This window comes from Dendrobates tinctorius, unplaced genomic scaffold, assembly GCF_039654945.1.
Source record: "Dendrobates tinctorius isolate UK_male_01 unplaced genomic scaffold, ASM3965494v1 ptg000126l, whole genome shotgun sequence".
Lineage (NCBI taxonomy): Eukaryota > Metazoa > Chordata > Amphibia > Anura > Dendrobatidae > Dendrobates > Dendrobates tinctorius.
In genome coordinates, this window is record NW_027361794.1 from 19,035,286 (window position 1) to 19,047,470 (window position 12,185).

Sequence of the window (12,185 nt, forward strand, 5' to 3'; positions counted from 1 at the left end):
CATTTGAATCGTTTTGGGTGGAGGAGAATGTGGTCTAGCGGCAAAATGGTGATCACACGATTGTGATATGGCCGGACTAACCACCGATAAAGCCGCTATAGCCGGTGACTGAGACGAATCTGTGACTTGTCTATATTTAGTGGTCAGTACTCACCTGACTGGTTATAAATAGTAATCTTCTCTTTACATCGCTGATCACCCATCACATGTGTCTCTGTAGTATTAATATGGGTCAGATCTTCACCCTAAAATAAATATTGTTAAAGTCACAGATGGAGAAGTCACATCTATGATCAGCTCTAATTCTGCCATATCCACTGTACTCATTACAGAAGCATAAAACATATAATACTGGGGGATAAAACAAGACTGAGCACAAGACCTTCACATCATAGGGGAGATCTCATGACACCTTCTCTCCATCTACCTGGTGATGCTGAGGAACATTGGGATCTTCTTGTTTACAGTCCTGTGGAAGAAGAGGACGGGGACATCTCTCTGGTGTTGTCCTCTTACTGGACAGATCTGGAGGAAAGACATACAGGGACTGAATTCATTCTTTACATACAGACAATTAATTATAGGCCGTGTGCATTTAGTCCTGTCTATTACCTGGTGATGTGAGGGACTGGGGAACCTCCATCATGACATCCTTGTACAGATCTTTGTGTCCTTCTAAATACTCCCACTCCTCCATGGAGAAATAGACAGCGACATCCTGACACCTTATAGGAACCTGACACATACAATGATACCGTCATCCCCCCGATCCCTTCATCGCGTTACTGTATAATGTCTCAGCATTCCCAGCAGTGTCACCTCTCCAGTCAGCAGCTCAATCATCTTGTAGGCGAGTTCTAGGATCTTCTGGTCATCAGTGTCCTCATGTACCGGGGGGCGAGGTGGAGGCCCTGTGACTGGGCTCAGGGGTCTTCCCCATCCCTCAGACACAGGGTCCTGACAGCGCTCACTAGAGGTCTTCTTCACTACCTGGTTATGGAGAGACACATTAATAAATCTCACTACTGACATTTCCAGAGTCCTCACCTCTCCAGTTCTGTCCATCTGTTATTCCCATAGATAAGAATGATGTAATGTGACGTCATCAGAATCTCTCACCTCTCCAGTAAGCCGGAAGAGGATCTCTAGGGTGAGGTGTAATATCCTCTCCGCCATCTTGTCTCTGTCCATAGCCATCTTTGATGGGCAAATCTGGAAAATTCTCTTAAGTAGATCTTCACTGAGAGGATCCGATATTGTAGAGACCTGAATGAGAAGATGAGCCGATGTAACATCATAAAAATCCTGTGTAATAATACAATTACTGGAGATAATAAGGGAAACATATGAGGAGATTTATTATTTTACAGTATTTAGTTTTCTTCTTTACAGTCATGGCCAAATGTATTGACACCCCTGCAATTCTGTCAGATAATTCTCAGTTTCTTCCTGAAAATGATTGCAAACACAAATTCTTTGGTATTATTATCTTCATTTAATTTGTCTTAAATGAAAAAACACAAAAAGAATTGTCCTAAAGCCAAATTGGATATAATTCCACACCAAACATAACAAAGAGGGTGGACAAAAGTATTGGCACTGTTCGAAAAATCATGTGATGCTTCTCTAATTTGTGTAATTAACAGCACCTGTAACTTACCTGTGGCACCTAACAGGTGTTGGCAATAGCTAAATCACACTTGCAGCCAGTTGACATGGAGTAAAGTTGACTCAACCTCTGTCCTGTGTCCTTGTGTGTACCACATTGAGCATGGAGAAAAGAAAGAAGACCAAAGAACTGTCTGAGGACTTGAGAAACCAAATTGTGAGGAAGCATGAGCAATCTCAAGGCTACAAGTCCATCTCCAAAGACCAGAATGTTCCTGTGTCTACCGTGCGCAGTGTCATCAAGAAGTTTAAAGCCCATGGCACTGTGGCTAACCTCCCTAGATGTGGACGGAAAAGAAAAATTGACAAGAGATTTCAATGCAAGATTGTGCGGATGTTGGATAAAGAACCTCCACTAACATCCAAACAAGTTCAAGCTGCCCTGCAGTCCGAGAGTACAACGGTGTCAACCCGTACTATCTGTCGGCATCTGAATGAAAAGGGATTGTATGGTAGGAGACCCAGGAAGACTTCACTTCTTACCCCGAGACATAAAAAAGCCAGGCTGGAGTTTGCCAAAACTTACCTGAAAAAGCCTAAAACATTTTGGAAGAATTTTCTCTGGTCAGATGAGACAAAAGTAGAGCTTTTAGGGCAAAAGCATCAACATAGAGTTTACAGGAGAAAAAAGAGGCATTCAAAGAAAAGTACACGGTCCCTACAGTCAAACATGGCGGAGGTTCCCTGATGTTTTGGGGTTGCTTTGCTGCCTCTGGCACTGGACTGCTTGACCGTGTGCATGGCATTATGAAGTCAGAAGACTACCAACAAATTTTGCAGCATAATTTAGGGCCCAGTGTGAGAAAGCTGGGTCTACCTCAGAGGTCATGGGTCTTCCAGCAGGACAATAACCCAAAACACACTTCAAAAAACACTAGAAAATGGTTTGAGAGAAAGCACTGGAGACTTCTAAGGTGGCCAGCAATGAGTCAAGACCTGAATCCCATAGAACACCTGTGGAGAGATCTAAAAAGGGCAGTTTGGAGAAGGCACCCTTCAAATATCAGGGACCTGGAGTAGTTTGCCAAAGAAGAATGGTCTAAAATTCCAGCAGAGCATTGTAAGAAACTCATTGATGGTTACCGGAAGCGGTTGGTCGCAGTTATTTTGGCTAAAGGTTGTGCAACCAAGTATTAGGCTGAGGGTGCCAATACTTTTGTCCGGCCCATTTTTGGAGTTTTGTGTGAAATGATCAATGTTTTGCTTTTTGCTTCATTCTCTTTTGTGTTTTTTCATTTAAGACAAATTAATTGAAGATAATAATACCAAAGAATTTGTGTTTGCAATCATTTTCAGGAAGAAACTGAATATTATCTGACAGAATTGCAGGGGTGTCAATACTTTTGGCCATGACTGTACATCTACTAATAAAACCTATATATTTAGGCCACAGACAACAAGCAGTTTCCTCCTCGGAGTCGGCAGCTGAATACGTTCCTCATAGACTCATCTTCCATAACGCTAATTCTCGTCTCATTTACCGACACTGGAATCGGCATTAGCAATACTGCAGGAGATATTCATTACACGGGACAGGAGAAATAACTACTTCATGATGAGGACGACATCTTCATCTCCTACTATGGCTCTAGAAACATATTTGGCCAGAGTCCGTCACTGACTCCATCCCCACCGGCCGTCTATATGAAGGTTTCCCGTCTTCCCCGCTCTGTAATCTTCTATCACGTTAGATCTCAGGTCTGAGTCACACACAGAAGTTTGAGGCTTTTATAAATGCAAATTGCTTCTTCAGAGAGAAAGAGGACTTGAACTCTATAGCGCCACCTCTTTCTCTCTGAAGAGGCAATTTGCATATTAAATTTCCCAGAGAAGCATTGCACGGCGAATAAGCCTCCTCACCTTGACAAGCCAGAGCTGGTATGTCACTCTCCACAAGGAGAAACCTTAGACCCCAGGATTTTATAAAGGCTTTTTTGTAACAACAACAAGACAGGAGATATATGAGGCCAATGTCTCCACATACAGTGGAATATTTTAGCATTTTCCTGTAGGCTTCCGTATATTACATGAAAAACACAAAAAATAAAATTGGGGATGGAGATACTGTGGAACATAATTCTGTGTGTGGGAACCAAGAAAGGGGCTCTATGGCATTAAGTATGGGGAAGAGTGAGAACTGATTATCTCCTGGTTTGGGTGGAAACATATTGTGTGTGGAGGATGGCGATACTGGGGGAACATTATACTGTATATGGGGGCAAGTAAGAGGCCCCGTACTATGAGAGTAATACAGGTTTCCTTGGTTCTCGTCTGTCATAGTTGGGTCGCTTGTATCTATCAGCGGAAAAGGAACAAAACCATTGTGATTCTTATAAGGAGACAACACAGAACCCCCTAAATATAAAATTTTATAACAACCCCACAATCTCTGACTCTTCAGGGTAAATCGCTCTCTCACCATTGGATTAGAGCTGATACTATGAAGCTAAAGAGACTAAACAGACTTTCTGTCACCTCCATAAAGGGGCACTTTCCCGTGTTTGTCAGAACTGTCCGAGGATTATTAGAGGTGATAGTTTCCCCCAATTAGAAGAGACACCTGTGGATATTGGGGTCTCTACCTGCTACAGTCCTGGTGTGGAGCCTCCACCTGCAGAGCCGCACTCCACATAGAGAATAATGGAGCCTCCAGCACCGACCTCCACCCGCAGAGCCGCACTCCACATAGAGAATAATAGAGCCTCCGGCACCGACCTCCACCCGCAGAGCCACACTCCACATAGAGAATAATGGAACCTCCAGCACCGACCTCCACCCGCAGAGCCGCACTCCACCCAGAGAATAATGGAGCCTCCGGCACCGACCTCCACCCGCAGAGCCACACTCCACATAGAGAATAATGGAGCCTCCAGCACCGACCTCCACCCAGAGAATAATGGAGCCTCCGGCACCGACCTCCACCCGCAGAGCCGCACTCCACATATATGGCTGCTCTATGTGCACAGGACCTGTACTGAGGTCACAGGAGGGGAGGAGTCAGGGGTCACATGATCAGGGCCTCAGTGTATACAGGACTGTGCTGTGCTGGTTGTCATGGTGCTACAAGAGGGGAAGTTTATGTGTGGGGTCAGGAGAGGTTTACATGGTGGATGTAGCAGAGCAGTGTGTGTACGGAGGTGTACGGAACGGAGTCGCGTATGTATAAGGTGTATGGAGCAGAGCTGCATGTGTACGAGATGTGAGGAGTGGAGCCCAATGTGTATGAGGCATACGGAGTAGAGTCGTGTTTACTAGGTGTACGGAGCAGAGCTGCCTGAGTATGAAGTGTTTGGAGCAGAGCTCCGTGTGTACTAGGTGTACGGAGCGGAGCTGCGTGTGTACAAGGCGTACGGAGCGGAGCTGCATTGTGTATGGGGCGTGTGGAGCGGAGCCGCATGTGTACGAGGTGTACAGAGCAGAGTCGTGTGTACTAGGTATTCGGAGCAGAGCTGCCTGAGTACGAGGTGTACGGAGTGGAGCCGCGTGAGTACGAGGTGTACTGAGCTGTTTTGTAACGGATTTAAAAGATTGTAATGAATAAGAAATGTTTCACACACGAATTGAGTAAACTAAATTGGATTTACTAAATAAATGATAAGATGAAATAATAAACAGTATAAGTAACTAGATGGGCATTTCCTGAAGGAAATACATGGTGCTTGAACAGCGCTGCCAGGTTTACAGCAGTGTATCAGGTGTCGACTGTAAGAAAGTAAAGTTAGAATATGAATGTTGTGTCTAGCAATGGCACAACCTGGGATGGGTTTTATATGAAGCCAATGGGGGTGATGTAGTGATGTCACTGTTACAGAACCCCCCCAGCATCCCGAATAGGAGATGCATGTATGATAGTTGTAATGAGAGATGTATGCCCTTAATGCAGCAATCGACCGGCTGCCCCCCTGTGCAGAGGTAAATGAGATATCCCACTTCTGACCTCCCCCCACCTTTGTAAATCTCCCTGCTATTGTAAGGTAAGTCTAGCATATTAATTGGAGCCTGTTATCTACTGGCCGGACACATACTGACACCTAGAGACAAAATCCTCCCTTCCTGCTATTGTGGACCTCCGCCCATTTTGTTTCCCTCCCACTTTACTTCAGCCAGCAAGTGTATATAGGTATATGCTTATTTGTAAGAAGTTAAGCTATGAGTAAGGACCCTCTAGTCCGAAACGCGTAAGCGTCTGTCACATTGGTGAACCATATGTTTTTTATGCATCTATTCTGTTTTTAATCATTTTTTTGGAATAAAGTCTTTTGATTTTAACCATCCTTTGGTCGAAGTTGCTGGAACATCTCCCAAGTATTGTGCCTACAAGATTTTCCGGAATCCAAGTTCCCTGCACCGCCCAGGATTGATTGCATTCCTCCAGACTTCGCATTTGCTACGGTTTGGTGAGCTGACAAAAAACTTTTTCCTTTGTGTACTTGCCGGTTTATGTCTTGCTCCTATAAACCAGTAGCTGAATTTGATCTATAATAATAATTTTCTCTGAAGTGAATAGTTCATTTTCTAAAGATAAAGACTATTTATATAATATGGCTGAAGGTGAAGTGTCCTTTAAGGACTCGAAAAAATTTTTTCTATAAAAAATGTGGATAGACTTAACAAGGCCGCTGCTGTGTTTTCTAGAACAAATAGAGTGGATTTGAAGGATCATGATAATATTGAAAAATCTATATCAGAATTGGAAAAACAAATGATCATCAGATTAAAAACGTGGTGGGATCTGACCACTTTGCAAAATTATATAGGTCATGAAATGATTCCTAGAGGTTTAAGATTGAATAAACGCTCCACAGTTCAATTTGATGTCTCTTTTTCTGACAAGTGGAATAACATTCTGTCAGATTGTTCCATAAAATTAATGTCCCTTATTATCCAGTATGAGGAAGAAAAAGTTTCCGTTTTGGATAAAAAAATCAAAGATATTGAAACCGAATTAATACAATTTGAGAAAACGGATTATTATATCAAATCTAAAAAGAAGATCTTTGATAATCTGAATATGCTGGAAGGGGACATTGTAAAAAGGAAACAAGAAAAATTTAAAAGAGACATTAGAGATTATGATGAAAATGTGGTCTACAGTTGGAAAACATTCAATAGAAATAACACCCCGAACAGTAGTTTTCGAAAGTGGTATAAATCGCAAAGACATGTGAGTTTTTCGTCTACTGATAATACAGATGGGTGTACTGATCAGTCTGATGTAGACATAGAAGAACAGGCAGCGACTACTAGTTCTATCCTGACAAAAAACTTGGATTCACAGAACAAAGTATTGTCATCAAGAAAAAACGGAGGCGGGCAGGGCGAAAATATCGTAAGACGAAATTACTACACCAGGCACTACCAAAAGAGGAACAAACAGTTCTAAACCTGTCAGCTACAATTTTGTCAGATGCACAGGTGGAAGTTCTGGAGAAAGGACTGGGTTTTGTCCCAAATAAACAGTTTAATCTTTTTGACACAATTCTGGACATGAATAAATTTATCAGAGGTTTAACAATAAAGAAACATTTTTTTGATGAACAAGACTCTATTCATACTGTCCAAGATGAGATTCCACCTGTGAATGAATATTCAGAAAAATCTTTTTCAGACCAGATTATTTTAAAAAATTTGTATGAAATGTCAGAAGAAGAAAAAAATTTTTTGGACATAAATGACCGTCTGTTTGGAAACAGGGTTCCCAATCCTACTTATTACCCAGTGCAGTCACGTAGCACAGTGATGGAGGAATTTCAAATAGTGGTGGAAAGTGAACTTACTAAATTGGCATTGGAAAATAAAAATCAGAACAATAAAAAAAAATTTAACAAAAAAACAAAAAAATGCATTGGAGGAATTGAAGAAAAATTCTAACATTGTTATAAAAAATTCAGATAAAGGTGGATCTACTACTATACTGGACACTGGTCTTTATGAACAAGAAGTGCATAAGTTGCTTCAAGACAGTGTTGTGTACAAGCCGTTATTGAAGGATCCTACAGAGGAGATAAGAGTTCTTTAAATGAAAATTTTGGAAGAAGGACATTTGATGGGTTTTCTTACTAGTCAGCAATTGGAATTTATGAATCCACCTTTCCCCAAAATTCCTCTTTTTCATGCCTTGCCCAAGGTTCATAAGGGGGTATTTCCCCCACCTATGCGGCCTATTGTATCTGGAATAGGGTCATTATTGGAGAATTTGGGGGATTGGTTGGATGCACGACTTCAACCTCTAGTATTGAGATCACCTAGCTATATCAAGGACAGCAAACATGTGTTACGTGTAATGAAGAACATTAAGTGGAATAGTAATTATACATGGGTTACTGCAGATATTGCTACACTGTATTCATCTATACCTCATCATCTAGCTATTCGTGCACTTCAGGATCAGTTGCTTAAATATACTAAATACAGTGTGGAATTGCAGCAATTTATTTTATCTGTAACTGAATTTTTGTTAAAAAACAACTACTTTATGTTTAAAAGGAAAAGCAATTTGTTCCTTCAATTACAAGGATGTGCGATGGGGGCGAAATTTTCCCCATCGCTTGCAAATATATTTGTTACTTGGTGGGAGGAAGAAAAAATTTATGGTCAGGAAAATATTTTTATGGATCATATAGAATTTTTTGGAAGATTCATTGATGATCTGATAATAATATGGAAGAGTGATCCAGATAATATAAAAGAATTCATAAAATTCCTTAATACTAATAATCATAATCTAAAATTTACATATCATATGAATAAAGAACGAATTGCTTTTCTTGACATGATGTTGATTGGAAATGAAGCAGATTTTAGGGTTGAAGTATGTTTATATAGAAAACCGCAATCAGGTAATTCTTTGCTGCATGCTAGCAGCAACCATCCCAAACATGTCATTAATAATCTCCCAGTAGGTGAATTTGTGCGTGCCAAGAGGTGCTGCACAACTGATTCATTTTACAGACAGGAATGTCAAGTAATTGATGAACGATTAAAGACTAGAGGTTATCGCAAGCATCAAATTAATAGGGGTAAAATTGTAGCAGAAAGAAAAACAAGAGATGATTATTTGGAAATAAAATCAAAATTTAGTAATTTTGAGGAGAAACCAGTTTTTATTACTAAATATAGTGATCAATTTAATCAAATAACGGAAATTATTAAATCAAATCTACCTATTTTACGGGTGGATCCAACTTTGAGAACTATATTGGATAAAGGCTGCAATTTTATTCCTAAAAAAGGAACTACAATTGCGAATATTTTGTCCCCCAGTGATCACACTTTGCGTTTTTCATCAGAAAATAATTCAAGCTGGTTATCTGTCTCTGGTAGCTATCGTTGTGGAATAAGATCATGCGGTTTATGTAAATACATGTATAATACGTCTACATTTAAATCCACAGTTACAAAAAATGAATATGTCATAAATATGTTTGCCAACTGTAGTTCCACATATGTTATTTATTTAATAACATGTGAAACATGCTGCATTCAATATGTGGGCAACACCACACGTCCTCTTCGCAAAAGGATTTCTGCACATCTTTATGATTCATGTAATAAAACTACAAGGTGTCCCTCGGGAGCCTCTCAGCATTTTATTTCTGTACATGGAGGAGATGTCAGTACTTGTAGGGTTAATATAATAGAAACTGTCCCAAACCCCAAGAGGGGAGGTGATAGAAAAAAGGAATTGCAGCGCAAAGAAGCAATGTGGATTTTTAAGTTAAAAACACGATATCCCGCAGGCATGAATTTAAAATCTGATCTTTTATATATATATGATTAAGATGATGTGGTGATTTCCTCCATGTTCAGATACTATGCCTTTTTTTTGTTGTGGAGAAAACCCTCCCTTCCTGCTATTGTGGACCTCCGCCCATTTTGTTTCCCTCCCACTTTACTTCAGCCAGCAAGTGTATATAGGTATATGCTTATTTGTAAGATGTTAAGCTATGAGTAAGGACCCTCTAGTCCGAAACGCGTAAGCGTCTGTCACATTGGTGAACCATATGTTTTTTATGCATCTATTCTGTTTTTAATCATTTTTTTGGAATAAAGTCTTTTGATTTTAACCATCCTTTGGTCGAAGTTGCTGGAACATCTCCCAAGTATTGTGCCTACAAGATTTTCCGGAATCCAAGTTCCCTGCACCGCCCAGGATTGATTGCATTCCTCCAGACTTCGCATTTGCTACGGTTTGGTGAGCTGACAAAAAACTTTTTCTTTGTGACACCTAGAGACAGTATTGGACAGGATCCACACGGCCGGAATCACCTTGAACCCCAACAAGTGTCATGTGGGCAAAGCAGAGGTTCAGAATTTAGGACACTGGGTGGGAAGTGGGAAACAGCGACTAGAACCAGCCAAGATTGAGGCCATAGCCAAATGGCCCACCCCACGCACTAAAACCCAGGTCATGGCATTTCTAGGGACAGCAGGGTATTACAGGAAATTCGTTCCCAATTACAGCAGCGTAGCCAAGCCCCTCACTGATTTGACCCGTAAGAACCAACCCCGCCAGGTAACCTGGACCTCAGAGTGTGAGGAAGCCTTCCGCCAACTAAAGGACGCCCTCACCAATACCCCAGCATTGGCCACACCCGATCCAACTAAACGTTTCCTGGTTCACACCGACGCTTCTATGTCTGGATTGGGGGCAATGCTGAGCCAAGTCGGGCCGGACGGACAAGACCACTCTGTAGCTTACCTGAGTCGGAAACTATTGCCTTGCGAAGTAAGCTATGCGGCCATCGAGAAGGAGTGCCTGGCAGTAGTATGGGCACTCAAGAAGTTTGTATGGACGACAGTTTCCCCTCCTAACGGACCATAATCCCCTAGTCAGGCTTAATCGGGTTTCTGGAGACGCCGCCAGATTACTGCGGTGGAGTTTAGCCCTACAAGCTCTAGACTTCACCATCCACTACAGTGCCGGCAAAAAAAATGTTAGTCCATCGGCGCTAAGTCGGCAAACGAAACTTGTACCAACCCCATAGACTTCGGTCATCCCCAAGCCGATCCGTTAAGGATCAGACTGTATGCCGATCGTGTCGCTGAAAAGGGGGAGCCGTGTTACAGAACCCCCCAGCATCCCGAATAGGAGATGCATGTATGATAGTTGTAATGTGAGATGTATGCCCTTAATGCAGCAATCGACCGGCTGCCCCCCTGGGCAGAGGTAAACGATATATACCACTTCTGACCTCCCCCCACCTTTGTAAATCCCCCCGCTATTGTAATGTATGTCTGGCGTCTTAAGGTACTGTCACACTTAGCGATGCACCAGCGATCCCGACCAGCGATATGACGCGGTCAGGATCGCTGGTGCATCGCTAAGTGGTCGCTAGTGAGCTGCCACACAGGCAGATCTCACCAGCGACATCGCAGAGGACGGGGGTCGCTACTTACCTGTCACACTAGGCGATCCTGACGTCCTCCCGCCCGCGTCCACGCTCGTCTCTCCACAGGAAGCTGACGACGAGAAACGTTCCAGGACGTTCTTGCGCGATCAGCGATAAGCAGCGGGGGAGCGTTCGGAGGTAAGTATCAGACATAGCGATATCGCTAGCAATATCGCTATAACGTCACAAAAACCAGTGACGTTATAGTGATATTGCTAGCGATATCGCTTAGTGTGACAGGCCCTTTAATTGGAACCTGTTATCTACTGGCCGGACACATACTGATTGTCCTGCCCTCTGTATGTTTATATATTCTGAGACTGATGAGTAAAATGTTATCACACTGGAAATACATGGAGGAGCAGTGATCTTTTATATGTTCCCATGTTACAAAGCCTTTCAAACCAGCGGCCTTCATTCAGAAGTGAGGAAAAGCAGAGTGAACCTCCTGAGAAACGGGGTGGTAATGTAAGAGGTATTACAGCACAGAAGACCCCGTTACAGTCACCATCATATAATATTGGGTGCAGGCTAAAGGACCTGTGTGATGTCACCACCATTTGCTTCAAGGGGACGCTGGGACCCGCAATGATGATGTAACGGGGTCTACCAAGCTGGGGTACCTCTTTCAGTACCACCCCGTGTTTTCGGAGGTCCGCTCTGCGTTGGCTGGAGTCTGAATGAATGACGCTGGCTGGAATTCCTTGTTTTCATGGGCGCATATAAAAGATCACTGCTTCTCCATGTATTTCCAGTCTGACAACACTTTACTCACAGGACACAAAATATATCACACAGATACAGAGGGCAGGCCAATAGAAAAGCGGCAGACCAGACGTGCATTACAAAAGCTGCAGGTGGCCGGAGCCTGCCGATGTTTACTGTGGAAATTACAAAGGTGGGGGGAGGGCGGACAAAATGGGAATGCTGATGCATTAGGGACATGTATCTCACATAGAACCTATTATACATACATATAACTGCACAACATATTCTGGGTGCTGAGTGGTTCTGTAGCACGTAACACGGCTCCCCCTTTTCAGCGACGCGATCGGCATACACAGTCTGATCCTCCACGGATCGGTTTGGGGATGACCGAAGTTTATGGGGTTGGTACAAGTTCCG

At 42.6% G+C, this 12,185-nt stretch overlaps 1 protein-coding gene across 1 annotated transcript in view; it reads right to left on the reverse strand.

Annotated features, from left to right (window-relative positions):
* LOC141047064 (uncharacterized) overlaps positions 1 to 12,185 on the reverse strand; it is a 149,262-nt gene that overhangs the window by 2,879 nt on the left and 134,198 nt on the right. Inside the window, exons 14-18 of the mRNA XM_073541994.1 lie at positions 1,120 to 1,266; positions 820 to 990; positions 613 to 736; positions 428 to 525; positions 155 to 245 (exon numbers count right to left, since the gene is read on the reverse strand). Of these exons, the coding sequence (XP_073398095.1) occupies positions 155 to 245; positions 428 to 525; positions 613 to 736; positions 820 to 990; positions 1,120 to 1,266 (631 nt within the window). The remainder of the gene's footprint in view (positions 1 to 154; positions 246 to 427; positions 526 to 612; positions 737 to 819; positions 991 to 1,119; positions 1,267 to 12,185) is intronic.